Here is a 22,500-nt window from a genome sequence, read left to right as displayed (position 1 = left end):
TCCATGTAAGAGCTAACAAACTCATTGACTATTTATACACTGACACTAATTGCAATTTAACCCCTTCCAGTCCGGACACTTTTACCCCCTTCCTGACCAGGGCAATTTTCAGCTTTCAGTGCTATCACACTTTGAATGACAATTGCGCGGTCATGCAACACTGTACCCAAATGAATTTTTTACCATTTTTTTGAGACAGATAAAGCTTTATTTTGGTGGTATTTATTCACCACTGGGATTTTTATTTTTTTTGCTATGTAAATGAAAAAGTCCAAAAATTTTGAAAAAAGTGTTTTTTTATAAAATTTTGCAAATTAATAATATTTCATCATAAATCTTTGCCAAAATTTATTCTGTTATCTTTTTAGTGAAAAAAAAATCCAAATTAGTTTATAACCAAAAATTATAATTTTTAAACATTTTTTTTTACATTTTTATTCTATTTTTTTATATTATTTTTTTTTTACATGCTGTCACCCTAGCAGTACAGTGTCACCATGGTGACACTGTACTACTTGTGGGGGGAAATGAAGATTTTTTTTTTTTTTTTTACACTGATTGCTTTTACACCCATATAGGATGTAAAAGCAATCATTTCTCTTTCTCTCTGTGTGCATTCTTGCAGTCATTGAGAAGTACTGAGTGAGCTGTGATTGGTCACAGCTTGTCACATGGTACAAGCCTGTTGTGAATAGACTTGTACCATGTGACCTCTGTGATCATTCACAGATTTCACACGTAGTAAGCAATGATGTCACAAGTGACATCTTGCTTCCTACTCTGCATGTGATCACTGATTGGCCAATCAGTGATCACATGATCGGGACCTCGTACAGAGGTCCCGTCCGACGATCGGTGTTTCACTGTGTCCGGAGGACACAGCGGGCACCGGATCGCGGTGCTGCGCGCTCCCAGAGAGCGCGCACAAGCAGGGTGCGGGGAGGCCATTTATAAACGGCCACCCGACCCTGCAGTGCCACCGTCCGGCCGTTTATATGCAACGGCCGGTCGAGAAGTGGTTGAAAAGCCGCAGATGTGGGACATTAACCTCTAATTGGCAATCTACCACACCATGTGTGTCTGTACCAAGGCCAAACATTCCAGGGGAGGGAAACTTTTGATCCGGGCCATTTGGGGGATTTCTGTTATTATGATTTAACCACTTGCCGACCGCGCATAGCCGAATGACGGCTTCACCGCGGCCGGCCAGTTCTGAGTGAACGTCATATGACGTCCTCCCAGAACGCGCTCTCCTGCGCGCCCCAGGGGGCGCGCACCCGGCGATCTCCGTGATCGCTGTGTCCTACGGACACAGCTGATCACGAGATGTGGTGAAAGGCCGATCCCACCGGCCTTTTACCACGTGATCAGCGGTGTCCAATGACACGCTGATCACAGGAAAATGCAAGTGCCGGTTCTCGGCTGCACTTTCCTCACGCTGTCAGATCGTGAGGAAAGTACTGCCGAGAACCGGCAGTTGTCAGAGCGGGGATCGGCACCGATCATCAGGGCACTGATGATCAGTGCCCTGATGATCGGTGCCCAGCAGTGACCCCCGCAAGTTCCGATCAGCTGTGCGCCCACTAGCCCCGCCCACCCATTCCCAGCGGTGCCCCCACCTGTGCCCAGCAGTGCCCCCACCTGTGCCCTGCAGTGCCACTTACCTGTGCCCAGCAGTGCCACTTACCTGTGCCCAGCAGTGCCACCCACATGTGCCCACCCACCTGTGCCCACCAGCGCCACCCACCAGTGCTGTCCACCAGTGCCACCCACCAGTGCCACCCACCAGTGCTGCCAGTCAGTGCCACCAGTCAGTGCCCAGGGGTTGTGCCAGTCAGTGCCGCCAGTCAGTGCCCAGAAGTGATGCCAGTCAGTGCCGTCTATCAGTACCCATCATCAGTGTCACCTATCAGTGCCGCCTATCTGTGCTGCATATCAGTGCCGCCTATCCGTGACCCCTAATTAGTGCTGTCTATCAGTGCCGCCTATCCGTGCCACCTCATTAGTACTGCCTATCAGTGCCCTTTAGTGCTGCCTATCAGTGCCCATCAGTGCCGCCTATCAGTGCCCATCAGTGCCGCCTCATCAACGCAAATCAGTGAAGGAGAAAAAATACCTGTTTGAAAAATTTTATAAAAGAAACAAATAAACTTTTTTTTTTTTTTCAAATTTTTTGCACTTTTTTTAATTTATAGCGCAAAAAGTAAAGCGCCCAGTGGCGATTAAATACCACCAAAAGAAAGCTCTATTTGTGAGAAAAAAATGATCAAAATTTCATATGGGTACAATGTTGCATGACCGCGCAATTGTCAATCAAAGTGCGGCAGCGCTGAAAGCTGAAAATTGGCCTGGTAAGGAAGGGGGTATAAGTGCCTGGTAGGCAAGTGGTTAAAAAGGAACCAAACAACTATTTGATAATAAATGGCTTCATATGATCACCATCTTCAATAAAAGAGCATTTTTTGGCATGATCAGTCATATTTTCAATATCAATGCCAAAATGTCACAATTTCTGCCAGGGTATGCAAACTTTTGAGCACAACTGTATAACTTGCAGCTAGGGAGAAGTGTGAGGGACCTGTGATGACCAGCAGACAGATCTGCATGCAGATATCTCCAACTACGGGACAGGTCAGCATGGACTTAATCATATCTTTGCACCATCCCGGTCAAGAGATGCCGCCGTCTCACTTACCCCACAAAGCAGCAGAAGCAGCACAGCAGGAGATTCATGAGGCCGATCTCGTGGGTGATGTTAGTGGTGATTGGCTGCTGGCAGTGCGGGCACACTGTCTGTACTGGAGAACTCTGGAACATCTCGCCTTGCAGTACGGTCACCGAGGTGGTGGTGGCAGAAGCAGCACTGGCTCCAGGTGGCATAATGACAGTGGTGGTGGCGTGTGCACCAGGGGACGGGAATTGGGGTGGATACTGTCCAGCCGTAGGTGGGTAGTAGCCCATAGGTCCATAGGGTCCAGGAGGAGGGTAATAACCTTGGGAAGAGACACAAGGATCAAACAATATTGATCAAAGCACAAAGTGAGGGGATAAAGCGGTATTAACGGTTTACTAAACCCACAACAGTACAATCAGTCTGTATATGCAGGAAAGCATGCTTGTTATACTCACTGTGGGACCTAAGGGGTTAATCCTCTGCACTGTGTAAAAAGGCTGTTTGATCCTGTCTTCTCTGATCCTCCCCTTCTACTGTCCCCAATCCATCTGTTGATAGTATAGAGCTCTAGGAGTCCCTCTGCACATGCTCAGTGTGTATGGCTAGAGATTTTTTTTTTTCTTTGGGAGAGTGCATGTGATCAGCATAGGGCCAATTAGCACTGTCCAGACAGAAGGTCGGGTTATGCAGCCTCATAGGACAGTCAGAGCAGAATGAAAACTCTTCCTACAAGCCTTAACCAGTGCTCAGCGGGACACTGATAAAAGCTTACCAGTTTATATTTATAGAGTTTATGTTTACTAAAATAATTGAATTTCCATGTTGTGTGTACTGTGGGAGACCAAATATAGTGAATGCAGGGTCCGGGGAGAGCGGATATAGTGAATGCAGGGTCCGGGGAGAGCGGATATAGTGAATGCAGGGTCCGGGGAGAGCGGATATAGTGAATGCAGGGTCCGGGGAGACCAAATATAGTGAATGCAGGGTCCGGGGAGAGCGGATATAGTAAATGCAGGGTCCGGGGAGAGCGGATATAGTGAATGCAGGGTCCGGGGAGAGCGGTTATAGTGAATGCAGGGTCCGGGGAGAGCGGATATAGTGAATGCAGGGTCCGGGGAGAGCGGATATAGTGAATGCAGGGTCCGGGGAGAGCGGATATAGTGAATGCAGGGTCCGGGGAGAGCGGATATAGTGAATGCAGGGTCCGGGGAGAGCGGATATAGTGAATGCAGGGTCCGGGGAGAGCGGATATAGTGAATGCAGGGTCCGGGGAGAGCGGATATAGTGAATGCAGGGTCCGGGGAGAGCGGATATAGTGAATGCAGGGTCCGGGGAGAGCGGATATAGTGAATGCAGGGTCCGGGGAGAGCGGATATAGTGAATGCAGGGTCCGGGGAGAGCGGATATAGTGAATGCAGGGTCCGGGGAGAGCGGATATAGTGAATGCAGGGTCCGGGGAGAGCGGATATAGTGAATGCAGGGTCCGGGGAGAGCGGATATAGTGAATGCAGGGTCCGGGGAGAGCGGATATAGTGAATGCAGGGTCCGGGGAGAGCGGATATAGTGAATGCAGGGTCCGGGGAGAGCGGATATAGTGAATGCAGGGTCCGGGGAGAGCGGATATAGTGAATGCAGGGTCCGGGGAGAGCGGATATAGTGAATGCAGGGTCCGGGGAGAGCGGATATAGTGAATGCAGGGTCCGGGGAGAGCGGATATAGTGAATGCAGGGTCCGGGGAGAGCGGATATAGTGAATGCAGGGTCCGGGGAGAGCGGATATAGTGAATGCAGGGTCCGGGGAGAGCGGATATAGTGAATGCAGGGTCCGGGGAGAGCGGATATAGTGAATGCGGGGTCCGGGGAGAGCGGATATAGTGAATGCGGGGTCCGGGGAGAGCGGATATAGTGAATGCGGGGTCCGGGGAGAGCGGATATAGTGAATGCGGGGTCCGGGGAGAGCGGATATAGTGAATGCGGGGTCCGGGGAGACCAGATATAGTGAATGCGGGGTCCGGGGAGAGCGGATATAGTGAATGCGGGGTCCGGGGAGAGCGGATATAGTGAATGCAGGGTCCGGGGAGAGCGGATATAGTGAATGTAGGGTCCTGGGTTTAGTAATTTAAACCCCAAACCAAAAATGTAATATACTGCAACCAACCAATCATTATATATATGGTGGCTGCATTAGTTTTCTTTTTTTGTTTTAGGCCTTTTCCCTCTGTTTTCACCTGGTGATCTTGCTAGTAACACACCTTCTATAATAGAGTGCCTCCACTCTGCATGAAGGAGCACAGGGGGCAGATTTGGACAGCAACATTGTCCCTCTGGGGGGAGGGGAGTGTTAGACTAGCAGATTGAAATACACTACTTGTACTGCTGTCTTGTTTCCTTGCGATCCCGGTACAGTATGGTAGCTGAGCCTTGCCCCACGGGACAGGAAGTATGTTACCAGCAGCATCACCGTGTGAAAGTAAATGAAAAAGCCTGAAAAAATAAAACTAATGCAGCAATCTTGTCTAAGAACTGGTAAGCTGCAATAAATTACATTCTTGTTTTTGGGTTTGGATTTCCTTTGAAGCCACTGGATAACCATGGCAGCCAGCATTTTTCAGTGGCCAGTAATGACAGCCTTCTTAACCAGATTTCCTTCATCTCAGTCCGCAGTCCTGTGTGTCAATAGCAACAATCAGTAATGTATACATAGAAGACAGAGGAGAAACAGCAGAGAGGTTTATTTCTCAGACTTGAGTTTGGAGGAAGAAGGATTTCTGTAGTGAAATGAATTCTGTGGCGGAAGGGATCACCCTAAATGACTCCGCAATATTTGTATCTGCTGATTTAATGGATTCGGATGCTTCTCATTAACCGTCATGTCATTCAGATTATACAAAGTACATTATCCGCCTTGTTTCCCATTAACTGAGCTCTCTCTGAACAGAGGATGTGGTACATTACATTTGTTTTTCATCTTTGTTGAGATCGGCGAGCATTAAATGTGGAAAGCCACAGCGGTGATATTTAATGACCATTACTGTCCAATGCAATGAGATCACAGCTGGCTGAACAGGTTCTGTACACTGCAGATGTAGGTATGGTATATCAGCAGCTCAGTCTTTCCAGTGTGGCCCCAGTCTGTGGTGCAATCTCTCCATTCAGGGCTCCAGTTAGTTTCATTTCCAGTGTGGCCCCAGTCTGTGATGTAATCACTCTATATAGGGCTCCAATCAGCTTCATTTCCAGTGTGGCCCCATTCTGGGGTGCAATCTCTCCATTCAGGGCTTCAGTTAGTTTAATTTCCAGTGTGGCCCCAGTCTGTGATGCAATCACTCTATATAGGGCTCCAATCAGCTTCATTTCCAGTGTGGCCCCATTCTGTGGTGCAATCTCTCTATACAGGGCTCCAATCAGCTTAATCTCCAGTGTGGCCCCAGTCTGGGGTGCAATCTCTCCATTCAGGGTCCAGTTAGTTTCATTTCCAGTGTGGCCCCAGTCTGTGATGCAATCACTCTATATAGGGCTCCAATCAGCTTAATTTCCAGTGTGGCCCCAGTCTATGATGCAGTTTCTCCATATAGGGCTCCAATCATCTTCAATTCCAGTGTGGCCCCAGTCTGTGTTGCAATATCTTCTATATAGGGCTCCAATCAGCTTAATCTCCAGTGTGGCCCCAGTCTGTGGTGCAATCTCTCCATTCAGGGCTCCCGTTAGTTTCATTTCCAGTAGTGTGGCCCCAGTCTATGATGCAGTCTCTCCATATAGGGGTCCAATCAGCTTAATTTCTAGTGTAGCCCCAGTCTGTGGTGCAATCTCTTGACATAGGGGGCAATACACCGTATCAAGAACTAAAAGGGATGCAGACATTTGAACAGGGTCATTTCATTTGTTTAAGGAATTAAATAAAAGTGTTTTGCCTGCTCACTCGGGTTTTCTTTAAAAATGGTACATAATACTTCCAATTCTCCAAGGGGATGCAAATTTTTGAGCATAACTAAGTATATTTACTAATCATTTTCCTATAGTTTTTTTTTTTTTTTTTGTAAATGGTCATGTTGCCATGTATTTTGGAGCAAGATTTGAAGTGGACTTGCATTTTACTGCAAATTCCACTTGGCATGACACTGGTGAGCAGTGGGCTGTGTTAATGAGGAAGTACCCCACTGCATGAAGACACCTGTTAAATCATTACCAAGCAGAATGACAACCAAAATCCTACAGAGTACCTTCTTTGTGCTGGTCAGTAACTGTGGAGGAAACTGTTAACAACACCCTAATGGCTGTACATATTGACCATATGCCATATAAATGCTGTATCAACAATGTTCTTTCCATTCAGCGGTGCGAGAAGTGACTGGGGGCAAAACAGAGAGGACTTTTTTTTTTTTTTTTTTTTTTTTAGCACAGGTGACTAAGATTAAGGGGGGATATGATCACCATGTATAATACATAAGTGGGGGATATGATCACCATGTATAATACATAAGTGGGGGATATGATCACCATGTATAATACATAAGTGGGGGATATGATCACCATGTATAATACATAAGTGGGGGATATGATCACCATGTATAATACATAAGGGGGGATATGATCTCCATGTATAATACATAAGGGGGGATATGATCTCCATGTATAATACATAAGGGGGATATGATCTCCATGTATAATACATAAGGGGGATATGATCTCCATGTATAATACATAAGGGGGGATATGATCTCCATGTATAATACATAAGGGGGGATATGATCTCCATGTATAATACATAAGGGGGGATATGATCTCCATGTATAATACATAAGGGGGGATATGATCACCATGTATAAATACATAAGGGGGGATATGATCTCCATGTATAATACATAAGGGGGGATATGATCTCTGTGTATAATACATAAGGGGGATATGATCTCCGTGTATAATACATAAGGGGGGGATATGATCTCCGTGTATAATACATAAGGGGGGGATATGATCTCCATGTATAATACATAAGGGGGGATATGATCTCCATGTATATTACATAAGGGGGGATATGATCTCCATGGATAATACATAAGGGGGGATATGATCTCCATGTATAATACATAAGGGGGGATGTGATCTCCATGTATAATACATAAGGGGGGATGTGATCACCATGTATAATACATAAGGGGGATATGATCTCCATGTATATTACATAAGGGGGGGATATGATCTCCATGTATATTACATAAGGGGGGGATATGATCTCCATGTATAATACATAAGGGGGGATATGATCTCCATGTATAATACATAAGGGGGGATATGATCTCCATGTATAATACATAAGGGGGGATATGATCTCCATGTATAATACATAAGGGGGATATGATCTCCATGTATAATACATAAGGGGGATATGATCTCCATGTATAATACATAAGGGGGGATATGATCTCCATGTATAATACATAAGGGGGAATATGATCTCCATGTATAATACATAAGGGGGGATATGATCTCCATGTATAATACATAAGGGGGGATATGATCTCCATGTATAATACATAAGGGGGGATATGATCTCCATGTATAATACATAAGGGGGGATATGATCTCCATGTATAATACATAAGGGGGGATATGATCTCCATGTATAATACATAAGGGGGGTATGATCTCCATGTATAAACACATCAGTGGTTCATATAGTGAACTCGGTGTAGAGTTGGTCACCCTGAGGTCATCACAGAGGACAAGGGGGCGCTCTTTACGTCTGGAGGAAAAGAAATTTAACCTCCAAACACGGAAAGGTTTCTTCACAGTAAGAGCTGTGAAAATGTGGAATAGACTCCCTCAAGAGTTGGTTGTGGCCAGCTCAGTGGATTGCTTCAAAAAAGTCCTGGCTTCTTTCTTGCATACACAGAATATAACATTTATAGGTAAAGTTGATCCAGGGAATATCCGATTACCTCTCGGGGGATCAGGAAGGAATTTATTTTTCCAGCAGGAGCAAATTGGATCATGTGTTGCTGCGTTTTTTTTGCCTTCCTCTGGATCAACTGTGACTATAGGATTATAACTTTTTTTTTCTATTGTTGAACTGGATGGACTTTTGTCTTTTTTCAGTCAGACTAACTATGTAACTGTGTAAGGTGACAATGAGACTGACTAGGATGTACAGTAAGTGAATGTGTTTAATATTTTGAAGAAGACTTACCTGGGTTTGGGGGAATGTATCCTGGGTTAGCCTCATATGGAGGAGGTCCAGATTCTGGGGGGGCAAAGGGCATGCTGGGCGGATAGGCCCCTGGAGCTTGTCTGTTATCTATAATTAAAGAAAACCAGATTAGTACGTGATGATTATTATTATACAGGATTTATGGTGCCAGTTTGCTCAGTGCTTTACAATATAACAGGAGACAATACAGCAACAACACAGTTCAATACAAGAGGGTTAGGAGGGCCCTGATCCTGGGAGCTTACAATCTAAGAGACGATGCCTGTTGTAAATGGTGGAAGTAGGCACACAGCGACCAACAAAAACCGATTACCTTCCATGCTGGGAGAGCCATGCTTGTCCTCTAATAGTGGGGCTGTGGGACCCCCGGGGTAGGGAGGGGGCGGGTCACTGTTCATGGTGCTATGGATATATCTGAAGATGGAGAAGAACACAAGACAATCAATATCACTCATCACTTGTCTCTAGGTGGATGAAGCACATACTAATCAAAGTAATACAAGGATCCTCTTTCATCAATGTTGAGTTGAAAGGAACTGCAGCCAAAAATGAAAATCACTCTTCTCAAAGTCTAGAACAATAATAAACAAACATCGTGCTATTGTCAGCAGTCATTTGCTAGCACTTTGGAAACTCCGGTTGCTTTTAGCAAGTTAGTTTCAGTGTCAGGCCGACAACGCCATTCAGAGTGAGAATGCCTCCGTGTTGTTGGTGCTTAGTAGCTTCCCTCTCTTCACTGCATAGGCAAGTTGGACACTTCTGTCAATGTGCATGTATACACACCGGATCTGTCAATGTGCATGTACACACACCGGATCTGTCAATGTGCATGTACACACACCGGATCTGTCAATGTGCATGTACACACACCGGATCTGTCAATGTGCATGTACACACACCGGATCTGTCAATGTGCATGTACACACACCGGATCTGTCAATGTTCATGTACACCCACCGGATCTGTCAATGAGCATGTACACACACCGGATCCTACATCTCCTATTCTCCTCCCTGGCTTTACGTCAGCCCCTCTGATTGTCCCTGCCAAACCTATTCAAATGAAGGGAAACGGAATATTGACCGATCCCTACAGCTCCTTCTATCCTTACGTCAGCCCCTCTGATTGTCCCTGCCCAACCCATTCAAAGGAAGGGAGACAGAACATAGACCGATCCCTACAGCTCCTTCTATCCTTACGTCAGCCCCTCTGATTGTCCCTGCCCAACCCATTCAAAGGAAGGGAGACAGAACATAGACCGATCCCTACAGCTCCTTCTATCCTTACGTCAGCCCCTCTGATTGTCCCTGCCCAACCCATTCAAAGGAAGGGAGACAGAACATAGACCGATCCCTACAGCTCCTTCTATCCTTACGTCAGCCCCTCTGATTGTCCCTGCCCAACCCATTCAAAGGAAGGGAGACAGAACATAGACCGATCCCTACAGCTCCTTCTATCCTTACGTCAGCCCCTCTGATTGGCCCTGCCCAACCTATTCAAATGAAGGGAAATGGAACACTGACTGGTCCCTACAGCCTCTTCTATCCTTCCGTCAGCCCCTCTGATTGTCCCTGCCCGACCCATTCAAAGGAAGGGAGACAGAACATAGACCGATCCCTACAGCTCCTTCTATTTATTCTGCTTTTACGTCAGCCCCTCTGATTGTTCCTGTCCATTGCACTGCAAGGAAGGGACACAGAACAGAGACAAACCCCCCCCAACACATATGATGCAGTCTGTCAGTAGCATTGCCACAGCAGTTCTTGTTTTTTATTGACTTCCCCATTACATAGTTGTATTAGCTGTTAATTCTGACAGTAGAGCGGTTATTTTTTTCCAGGCACAACTTATTATTATAATCCAGGATTTATATAGCGCCAACAGTTTGCTCAGCGCTTTGATTACACATTGTTGGTATGCCAGCCCATAGCTATCACAGCAAACAGCGCACATTTACACCGTAGGCATGGAAACACAGCCCTGATAGGATCTTGCTAAAGACTTATTTTCAGGCTTTACAATATTTGCTTCTTATTTAAAATCTATTTAGAACTAAAGTTTGCCTTAAAAAAAGTCATAACACTTACCTGTAATGAAGGATGTCCCATATTTTGCAGGCAGCTGGATTCCACAAAAATCTTCACTACAGAGATGCCCTGTCCTCTTCATGGTTCTGAACTTCCAGCACTGCAGTGGTTAACAGCCAGGTCTTAAAGCGGAGCTCAACCCAAAAGGGGAAGTTCTGCTTTAAGAACTGCTCCTGCGCTCCCCATTAAGGATTGGCACCTTTGGGGAGTGGAGGGGGGGGGGGGGGGGGGAGTGGGTACCCGCTCCCACTTCCGGTCCGAATGCCTAGGGGATCGGAAGGTGTCCTCCCTCCCTGTAGTCTTTTGGGACATGTGACAGGTCCCAGAAAACTACAGGACCATTCATGAAGTGCAGCACTTCTCACCCATGTGCAGTGGGTACCCGGCTGTGAAGCCGCAAGCTGTCACAGCCGGGTGTCCACACTGAAGATGTTGGCCTCCTGGAATACAGGACGGCTGGTGAAACAGACTGCAGGGGACACACCGTGGGACTGAGGGACAGGTAAGTGGCTGTTTTTTAAAAGTCAGCAGCTACAGTTTTTGTAGCTGTTGACTTTTATTTTTTGACAGGGTGAGTGGAACTCCGCTTTAAGACAGCAGTAAAAATGGTCCAACGGGGACCCACTCCCTCCTTCCTCCTCCCCCATTGAGAAAAGTTCTCTCATTGATTACACTACCTGCAACACAATCTGTGAATGGGAGAGAGTTAGATCAGTCACAGGATTCTCCCTACCATTTACAAATCATGTGCAAGCAGTATAATCAATGAAAGAACATTTCTCAATGGAGGAGGAAGGCAGGGATTGTATCACTTTTTATTACTGTTCTGCCTGAAGACTCAAAGCAGTTAACAACTGCAGTGCCAAAAGTTCAGATCAATGAAGAGGACGGGGCATCCCTGCAGTGAAGATTTCCCCAGGATCTAACTGCCTGCACGGCATAGGACATCCATCAAGTGATGCAACTTAAGTTAGAAGCATTTTTTCTATTTAGCTAAACTCAGCTTTTAGAAGTAGAATTCCAGGTTAAAAACTTAAGCCCTTCCCGCCGGCGCCTTCCGGCCCTGTAAGAGTTTCAGAAGCCGGGAGGCAGGGCTTCGGGATCATGTGACCGCTGTGACGCGTCGTCATGGCGGTCACATGATCGGGAAAGGTCCCGATCAAAAGAGCAGACCGGGACCTTTCCATGAGTAACGGACACGTGTAGTGGGAGTGCGCAGGGCGCGCACTCTCAGCACATATGCTTTTTTCTTTCCAAATGTGCGGCCGCTCACCGTCTAGGCCAGGGGTGGGCAAACTTTTTGACTTGAGGGCCGCAATGGGTTCATATATTGGACCCGGGGGGCCGGACCAAGAGTAGATGAATGATGTGTATGTGTCATCCATAGTAAGTATACAGTTGTGTCCAAAATTATTCAACCCCCACTGAAATTGAGTGTTTTGGCCAGTTTGACATTGCTTTTGATCATTCAGTCATCTTGCTTACATTTACATTAAAGAGGCACTTGTAGGTCAGACAAATATAACATAACAGTTATAATGAAATAACCACAAATGTCTTTTCTGTGCTCACAGCATTATCAGTTTTATTCAACCCCCAAGTGACATTCAATCTTAGTACTTAGTACAGCATCCTTTTACAGTTATAACAGCTTTTAAACGTGAAGCATAGCTTGACACAAGTGTCTTGCAGCGATCTACGGGTATCTTCGCCCATTCTTCATGGGCAAAGGCCTCCAGTTCAGTCACATTCTTAGGCTTGCGCACTGCAACTGCTTTCTTTAAGTCCCACCAGAGGTTCTCAATCGGATTTAAGTCTGGTGACTGCGATGGCCACTCCAAAATGTTCCAGCCTTTCCTCTGCAACCATGCTCTAGTGGACTTGGAGGTATGCTTGGGATCATTGTCCTGTTGAAAGGTCCAACGTCTCCCAAGCCTCAGGTGTGTGACGGACTGCATCACGTTTCCATCCAATATCTCCTGGTACTGAAGAGAATTCATGGTACCTTGCACACGCTGAAGCTTCCCTGTACCTGCAGAAGCAAAACAGCCCCAAAGCATGATTGACCCTCCACCATGCTTCACAGTAGGCAAGGTGTTCTTTTCATCATAGGCCTTGTTCTTCCTCCTCCAAACATAGCGTTGATCCATGGGCCCAAACAGTTCTAATTTTGTTTCATCAGTCCACAGAACACTATCCCACAACTTTTGTGGTTTGTCCACATGGCTTTTGGCATACTGCAGTCGACTCTTCTTATTCTTTGGAGACAGCAAGGGGGTACGCCTGGGAGTTCTGGCACGGAGGCCTTCATTACGCAGTGTGCGTCTTATTGTCTGGGCTGAAACTTCTGTACCCACATCTGACAAATCTTTTCTCAGTTCCTCAGCAGTCACACGGGGACTTCTCTCCACTCTACGCTTCAGGTAGCGCACAGCAGTCGAAGTCAGCATCTTCTTTCTGCCACGACCAGGTAGCGTTTCAACAGTGCCCTTTGCCTTGAATTTGCGAATGATGCTTCCTAAGGTGTCTCTTGGTATGTTTAACATCTTTGCAATCTTCTTATAGCCATTGCCCTTCCTGTGAAGAGAAATCACCTCTTCTCTTGTCTTCCTGGACCATTCTCTTGCCTTCACCATGTTTGTAACCACACCAGTAAATGTCTAGAAGGAGCTGAGTATCACAGTCATTTTAAAGCTGCCTAATTGGTGCTTATTATGCTTGATTGCTGCTCGGTGACATCCACAGGTGTTTTCAATACCTGATGGAAAGCACCTGTATGAACCTCTGTTCTTCAGAGTGGTAGTCTTTAAGGGGTTGAATAATTGTGGCAATGAAGAAACCACATAAGAACCATTTACTACTGTATTACATAAACAATTGATGTCATTTTAGTTGCATTTGGGTAGTTACAACGTCCTTGTAGGATTTGATTCTGAATACAATTCCAAATGTACACTATAGTCCCTAAACCCCTTTACAGCATTGGGGGTTGAATAATTTTGGACACAACTGTAGTAATATTCCCCCATAGTAAGCATAGTAATTAATCCCTCATAGTAATTCATCCCCCATATAGTAATTCATCCCCCATAGTAATTCATCCCCCCTATAGTAATTCATCCCCCCTATAGTAATTCATCCCCCCTATAGTAATTCATCCCCCATAGTAATTCATCCCCCATATAGTAATTCATCCCCCATATAGTAATTCATCCCCCATATAGTAATTCATCCCCCCTATAGTAATTCATCCCCCATATAGTAATTCATCCCCCCTATAGTAATTCATCCCCCATATAGTAATTCATCCCCCATATAGTAATTCATCCCCCATATAGTAATTCATCCCCCATATAGTAATTCATCCCCCCTATAGTAATTCATCCCCCCTATAGTAATTCATCCCCCCTATAGTAATTCATCCCCCCTATAGTAATTCATCCCCCATATAGTAATTCATCCCCCATATAGTAATTCATCCCCCATATAGTAATTCATCCCCCATATAAATTCATCCCTCATATAAATTCATCCCTCATATAAATTCATCCCTCATATAGTAATTCATCCCCCACAGTACTATTCCCCCCCAAGTAGTAAGCCAAGTCCCCCGTGTCAATTCACTTACCTTTGCTCCACGCGTTCCTCTCGCCGTTCCGGTCTTCAGGGCGGACTGTGAGAGGAGCCTAGCTCCCCGCACGTTCGTCACGCTGCCCCGCCTACACACATCCTGACAGCCAATGTATCACGCTCCGCGGGCCGGATTAAAAGGTCCGCCGGGCCGTAGTTTGCCCATTGCTGGTCTAGGCCCAGGCGCCAGGAGGCCGCACATTTGTGTGCGGCCGGCGTGAAGGGGTTAATGATCTTCTTCCCGGGTACAGTCAGGATGCTCTCACTCTCCCATCCAACCTGGGGTGCTCACTACGGGTACTCGGGAATAAGATGACCTAACCAATCTTAAGCCGCCCCCTCCCCTCTTCTAACAACTATGGTGACAAATCTGTGTAAAAAGGATGTATGTACTTACCTGTTTTGAGCCCACTCCAGTCTGGTCACATGATCTGGCTTGTGTCAGCCAGTGGTGACTGCAGGGGAGAGGAGGAAGTGCTAACAACGGGGACATTGGAGCCTATGGGTGATGTCACTGATCCTGGAATTCCCAGTCTTTGCCAAGCTCTGTCTCCTCTCCCCTGCAGCTACTGCTGGCTGACACAGGGGATCACACAGCCAGACCAGAGTGGGATGAAAATAGGCAAGTATACCCACTTAAAATACAAGCCTTTTCTTCAATAAATATTTTTTGATAGAAAATTACTTAGAACCCCCAAAATATATTTTTTTACCAGAGACTCTAGAGAATAAAATGTTGATTGTTGCAATTTTTTATGTCACGGTATTTGCGCAGCGGTTTTTCAAACACAATTTTTTGGAAAGAGTACACTTTAATGAATAAAAAAAAAATATATAACCCAATTCCTTAGTAAAATATGAAAGATTTTGTTACAGTATTTATGCCTTTAAAGTGCACTTTATAAAGAATTTTGAACAGATAAAACACTTTTTTTTTTTTACTTTTTTTTCTGACCTCCGGAACGGATTGTTTTTCAATGCATTCCTATGGGAAACCGTGTTTCGGTTTACAAGTTTTTTGCAATTCGAAAAGTCCCACAGAATGCATTAAATTCATAAATATATATATATATATATATATATATATATACACACACACACACACACACACACACGTACTGCGGTTAGCAAGTGGATGTACATCTTTTTTTTTTTTTTTTACAGGAAGAGGGAGGGGACATTTTTAAGGCCAGTTAGGTTTAGGCTGGAATCCTACTTTAATGCGATTCATATCAGACTATCCTGTCCACATGGTGACAACAGCTGTGCAATTTCACTAAAGAATAGAGAGTAGTCATCCTATTACAGGAAACCAACAGATGTTAATGCGAAGGGCCCCTCTTCTTATTGCTTGTAGGGCTTAAAATTTTGAGTCCTGAGCTACTGGCCAGGCCCTAGAGTTACTCGCCACCAACAAACACAAACAGAGACACCTGTACACACACACACACACACACACACACACACACACACACACGCGCAGAGACACATGTACATACACACACAGGCACGTACAGACACGCATACACACAGAAATACACACGCACAGACACATGTACATACATACACAGACACATGTACACGCACACACACACACACACACATGTACAGATACACATGTATATACACATGTACAATTGTACATGCATACACAGACACACACAAACACACATGTACACACACACACACCATAAAATGTTGCAGTACTTCGTTGTTCACTCACAGATCAGGGTACTGCACTCTAGGGGGAGCAGAGAGCACAGCACACACTCCTTGCTTTGCATTCACTGCACTCAGCTATTGAGCAGTCTGACGGCTCCCAGTGCCAATGACAGAACCGGCCTGAGCTCCAAGCCTGCTCAGCAAGATAGCCCTGGGGGACACACTTGCCCCCACCATAATTTCCACTTGCCATTGGCGAGCAGGCGAGTGGAAATTTCAAGCCCTGTTGTAAGGCCTGATGTAGTGACGCAGTGATCTCAGGTGTTAGTCTGCATACATTTAAATTAGTCTCCTAGAGAAGGTTACAATTTATTATAGGTATTATTATTATTACAGGTACTTAGCAGTATATAGCACCATCAATGTACACATTACTTTACATATATATTGTACATTCACATCAGTCCCTAACCCTCAAGGGGAATACAATCTAAGGACCATAACTTACATTCATATATACACATACTAGGGACAATTTAGACAGGAACCAATGAACCTACCAGCATGTCTTTGGAGTGTTGGAGGAAACCGGAGTACCCAGAGGAAACCCATGCAAGCACAGGGAGAACATGCAAACTCCAGGCAGGTGGTGCAATGGTTGAGATTCGAACCAATGACCCGAGTACTGCCAGGCGGAAGTGCTAACCATTTAGCCACTACAATTAATGCCCCTATCACAGAGGTAAAAGCAATGACTAACTCATACCATCCCTGACCTGGATCCGCCGCCCCTCCCCCCCTCAAAATCCAATAATAATGTTTCTGCTTCCTCACAGCGGAAATCCCAATTATTTGTTTCACATTCCGGAGAATCTGTCAGCAAATAAGCTGAATTCCCAACTATTTGTAATACATTCTGAAGAATCCTCGGTAAAGCACAGTGCTTGTTTTTTCTCATTCCAGGAGAGACATCAGGAGGTGCTTCTACTCATCAACAACCATGTAAAACTGGCACTGCAATTTTCTTTTTAGCTTCAGGGCTCATGTACACTGCAGGTGATAAACTGACGTTCAGGAGCTGTTCAGCGTTTTTTTCAGCAGCCCCTGAACTCTCCCTAATGTTTTTCTATGTGTCCGTGTACACATCGTCATTTACAGTTGTTTACAGGCAGTTGAGTTTACAGTCGATTTTATCAGCATTTCAAACGCAAATCAAGTTTAGAAGTGTTTGCGTCTGAATTTTTTTTTTTTTTTTAACTCTTCCAGTTCCCAATGCTGTCCAGAGCCTTTTTTCATCATGAAAAATGCATGCAAAGCGTTTTCAAGGTGCTCAGATGGACAAAACACTGAACACAGGATGTCACAAGCTTGTCACACATTGTAATGACCAAATTACACCTCAGACCTCTCCCACCCTTGGAAACCAATTCACACCTCAGACCTCTCCCACCCTTGGAAACAAAAGATATGTTAATGACCATTCACACCTCAAATTCCTCAGGAAGACCCCCTGCCAGGTGGCCTTAATGACTCCCTCCACCAGACACCTTTCCCACCCTTGGAAACAATAGAAATGTTAATGGGCAACTCACACCTAAGCCAATCTCAACACATACTGCCGTCTCTGCTTCTACTCTCTGTATTTATCTGTAACAGTCTGAAATAGTTAATAATTTACCACTTTTCAGTGCATTCTGGGCACTTGGGAGGTTCTCCTGAGCTTATCTTGAAAAAAAAGCTTCTAAACGCAAATGCACATAAACGTGTTATGCAAACGCAGCTAAACAGATGTTTTTTAACCTATGTTTTCCAGCAGTCAGTTTCTATCGGTCAGAAGTGTCCCGTGCACATGAGGCCTTACAGTTTATTTGTGGTCGGTGGAAAGAAATGGGGCTCCTAAGGCTACTTTCACACAGAGGAGTATTTGAAGCGTTTTTGCTAAAAAAAAAAGCACCTGAAAAGCTCAAGAACAATGCTTCCGTATGTATGCGAATGTATATCTATGGATGTGTTCACACTGAGGCGTTGCGCTTGCAGTGTGGTGTAAAAACTCCTGCTTGCAGCATCTTTGGGGCATGTTTGGGGAGTTTAAAAAAAATGCTTCGAAAACGCCTCTTCCCATTGAACTCAATGGAAAACGCATTAAAAACACCTCAAAAAGCCTCTGAGAAGAGTTTTTGGTGCAGCATTTACGGTAAGTCGTGTCCTTTAAAAACGTTCAGAAAGCGTGGCAAAAATGCCTACATGTTTTAGCGGCAGATCGGTGTGAAAGTAGCCTAAAGGAAGCCTCCACAGATGACAGAAGAACCTGCAAACACCTTAGGCTAGGTTTCCAACCCATGGGGTGGGACTGCGCTGGCTGGCTATTCCAGTGCACTCCCAGTGGCAAAATGCCAGTTCACATCACTGCATTGGATCACACAGACCACAAGTGAACGTTAGCAGACGTCTGTGCGACATCTCAATAAAGTTCATTTAGAAAAGGAAAGTTCAGCACATTATCATTGAGTTGATCTTCGGCCCACCGCTCACCAGCCACTGCACTGCAATCCCTAACATGGTGTCCCCTGTGTGACTGCATACAGGCTCCAAGGTCTGTCCACTGAGCTACCATGCTGCCAAATGGCAGCTCTAATTTGATTGGTTGGAAAAAGCAATATGGACAGTCTGCTGTCTTCACGTTTCTACATATCAGTCTAATAGGGTTCCACCACTATAATTACAAATACAGCAACATGGGACATGTAGAGTGTAACTAGAGGGACTAGAATAGTAATATGTGTGTTAATAAGGGAAGGCTCTGGATATACAGAGGCCATTGTTTGGGACTAATATTTGGGCCAAGTGTAACAAAGGTACACAGGATGTTGTGTCACTCCATATATCCCGTACCCCTCCTACTACCAGTCCCAGTGTTTATTATTATCACAGTCCACAACCTGAAAGTCCTGCCAATTATTATGTACACACTTCTCTGTCAACTCCACTTCCAGCATCTCTTTCCATTTCTACAGTCCGTCTAGAATGAAGTCACTTCCCACTGACCACCAATGTAAGGTCCATTCCTTCCACTAACCAACAATACAAGTTCCGATTCTTCCCGACCCCCGAAGTAAGGGGCACTCTTCCCGCTGACCCCCGACGCGAGGGGCACTCTTCCCACAATGACCGCCGACGCGAGGGGCACTCTTCCCACAATGACCGCCGACGCGAGGGGCACTCTTCCCACAATGACCGCCGACGCGAGGGGCACTCTTCCCACAATGACCGCCGACGCGAGGGGCACGCTTCCCACAATGACCGCCGACGCAAGGGGCACGCTTCCCACAATGACCGCCGACGCAAGGGGCACTCTTCCCACAATGACCGCCGACGCAAGGGGCACTCTTCCCACAATGACCGCCGACGCAAGGGGCACTCTTCCCACAATGACCGCCGACGCAAGGGGCACTCTTCCCACAATGACCGCCGACGCAAGGGGCACTCTTCCCACAATGACCGCCGACGCAAGGGGCACTCTTCCCACAATGACCGCCGACGCAAGGGGCACTCTTCCCACAATGACCGCCCACGTAAGGGGCACTCTTCCCACAATGACCGCCGACGCAAGGGGCACTCTTCCCACAATGACCGCCGACGTAAGGGGCACTCTTCCCACAATGACCGCCGACGTAAGGGGCACTCTTCCCACAATGACCGCCGACGTAAGGGGCACTCTTCCCACAATGACCGCCGACGTAAGGGGCACTCTTCCCACAATGACCGCCGACGTAAGGGGCACTCTTCCCACAATGACCGCCGACGTAAGGGGCACTCTTCCCACAATGACCGCCGACGTAAGGGGCACTCTTCCCACAATGACCGCCGACGTAAGGGGCACTCTTCCCACAATGACCGCCGACGTAAGGGGCACTCTTCCCACAATGACCGCCGACGTAAGGGGCACTCTTCCCACAATGACCGCCGACGTAAGGGGCACTCTTCCCACAATGACCGCCGACGTAAGGGGCACTCTTCCCACAATGACCGCCGACGTAAGGGGCACTCTTCCCACAATGACCGCCGACGTAAGGGGCACTCTTCCCACAATGACCGCCGACGTAAGGGGCACTCTTCCCACAATGACCGCCGACGTAAGGGGCACTCTTCCCACAATGACCGCCGACGTAAGGGGCACTCTTCCCACAATGACCGCCGACGTAAGGGGCACTCTTCCCACAATGACCGCCGACGTAAGGGGCACTCTTCCCACAATGACCGCCGACGTAAGGGGCACTCTTCCCACAATGACCGCCGACGTAAGGGGCACTCTTCCCACAATGACCGCCGACGTAAGGGGCACTCTTCCCACAATGACCGCCAACGTAAGGGGCACTCTTCCCACAATGACCGCCAACGTAAGGGGCACTCTTCCCACAATGACCGCCAACGTAAGGGGCACTCTTCCCACAATGACCGCCAACGTAAGGGGCACTCTTCCCACAATGACCGCCAACGTAAGGGGCACTCTTCCCACAATGACCGCCAACGTAAGGGGCACTCTTCCCACAATGACCGCCAACGTAAGGGGCACTCTTCCCACAATGACCGCCAACGTAAGGGGCACTCTTCCCACAATGACCACCAACGTAAGGAACAGTCTCTCCACAATGACCACCAATGTAAGAGGCATTCTCCACACTGTCCTTGAATTATTTTTAGCAGGAGTTCCCTGAAATCTGAAAACTATTTCAAGGGTTCCCCCGTGGTAAAAGGTTTGAGAAAAACCGGTATGGAGTTAAGTATGCACCATATATCCTAGAGCATCCTGCCCAATCACATTCTTGTGGGAGGTCACATGCCGCCTGAAGCCATCATAAACATCTCACATCTATGACCACTTTCAGGCTTTGTTTCTAAAACAACCAAATCAAGGACACTGCATCAGATTGTTTCTTTCATTCAAACACTTCAGTGTTGAGCAAACAAACTTCAAGTTGGGACCAGCAAAAGCTCGTCTGGGCAGTGTGGTCACAGTGGAAGGGGATGAAAGCCACCAGGGCAGGTTATAAATATCACTCGGTGCTTTTCTACACATACACCCGGGTGACTACCTAGAACACAGACAGGAACTGAGCCAGGGACATTGCTGGAGTGCCACTCTATAGACAGGTGAACTCGGCACTGCACGGCTGCCTACATAACCATCTCCCAGCTATTGGAGTGACTGTAGTTACATATGGATCCAGTCTCACCCCTAGCTGGGAAATCATTGACAGAAAAGTCCTTTACAAGAAGGCCATAAAACAGTCTCACAAATAATAGGGAGGAACCTATTATAATGACAGCACTGCAGAAAAGTGCTCCCTACTACAGGCTTGTGGATCTGGGTTTACTTCCAGCCAATGACATTATTTATTATTAGAGGTACTTATAAAGCACCATCAGTTTACTCAGCACTATACATACATGATTTACACTCACATCAGTCCAGGAGCTTACAATCTAAGGTCCCTAACTAACATGCACATACTAGGGCCATTTTACCTTTCAGCATGTCTTTGGAGTGTGGGAGGAAACCCACGCAGGCATATGGAGTATTTGCAAACTCCAGACAGGTTGTGCCGTGGTTGGGATTCGAACCAGAGAGCCCAGCACTGTTAGGCGTAGGTGCTAACCACTTAGCCACTGTGCTGCCCATTATTTGCATGCGTTTCCTTTACAGGCGTACCTCGTTTTACCAACGCCTTGGTTAATGTAGTTTTCAGTTTACGAATGAAAATCCATTGAAAATAATGCCTCGGTTTACAAACTTTTTTCACAATAGGAAGCATTTATAGCGTTGGACCCGTGCCTTTAAAGTGCACTTTATAAAGAGTTTTGAACAAATAAGAGCTCATGTACACTGCAGCTGATAAAAGCACGTTCAGGAGCTTTTCTGCGTTTTTTTCAGCAGCCCCTGAACTCTCCCTAATGTTTTCCTATGTGTCCATGTACACATCACTGTTTACAGACAGCTGAGTTTACAGTCGTTTTTTTGAATGCACCAAACTTGCGTTCAGGAGTAGATTTTATCAGCGTTCCAAACGCGTGTAAACGTGGCTAACCGCATTTAGAAGCGTTTGTTAACTGTTCCATATCCAAATGCTGTCCAGAGCCATTTTACATCATCAGAAATGCATGCAAAGTGTATTCCATGTAATCAAATGGACCCGGTACACCAGCGCAGTCAGTTCCAGGTTTTGCGTGAAGGAAACAATG

The 22,500-nt window shown here is 46.3% G+C and overlaps 1 protein-coding gene across 3 annotated transcripts in view; it reads right to left on the bottom strand.

Moving 5' to 3' along the window:
• CDIP1 (cell death inducing p53 target 1) overlaps window positions 1–22,500 on the bottom strand; it is a 41,298-nt gene that overhangs the window by 12,771 nt on the left and 6,027 nt on the right. For 2 of the 3 annotated variants that reach the window (XM_089655760.1, XM_089655761.1), the window contains exons 2-4: window positions 9,195–9,295; window positions 8,861–8,968; window positions 2,696–2,993 (exon numbers count right to left, since the gene is read on the bottom strand). In XM_089655760.1, the coding sequence (XP_089511886.1) occupies window positions 2,696–2,993; window positions 8,861–8,968; window positions 9,195–9,279 (491 nt within the window). In that variant the 5' untranslated portion in view covers window positions 9,280–9,295. Of the gene's footprint in view, window positions 1–2,695; window positions 2,994–8,860; window positions 8,969–9,194; window positions 9,337–22,500 lie in introns of those variants that run through there. The other variant, XM_089655759.1, reaches the window with a different exon arrangement.

This window comes from Staurois parvus, unplaced genomic scaffold (genome assembly GCF_062004578.1).
Source record: "Staurois parvus isolate SC_StPar_1 unplaced genomic scaffold, SC_StPar_1.0 ptg000867l, whole genome shotgun sequence".
Taxonomy (NCBI): Eukaryota; Metazoa; Chordata; class Amphibia; order Anura; family Ranidae; genus Staurois; species Staurois parvus.
The sequence above is the reverse complement of the archived record's forward strand: the minus strand, read 5'-3'. Positions and strand labels throughout refer to the sequence as shown.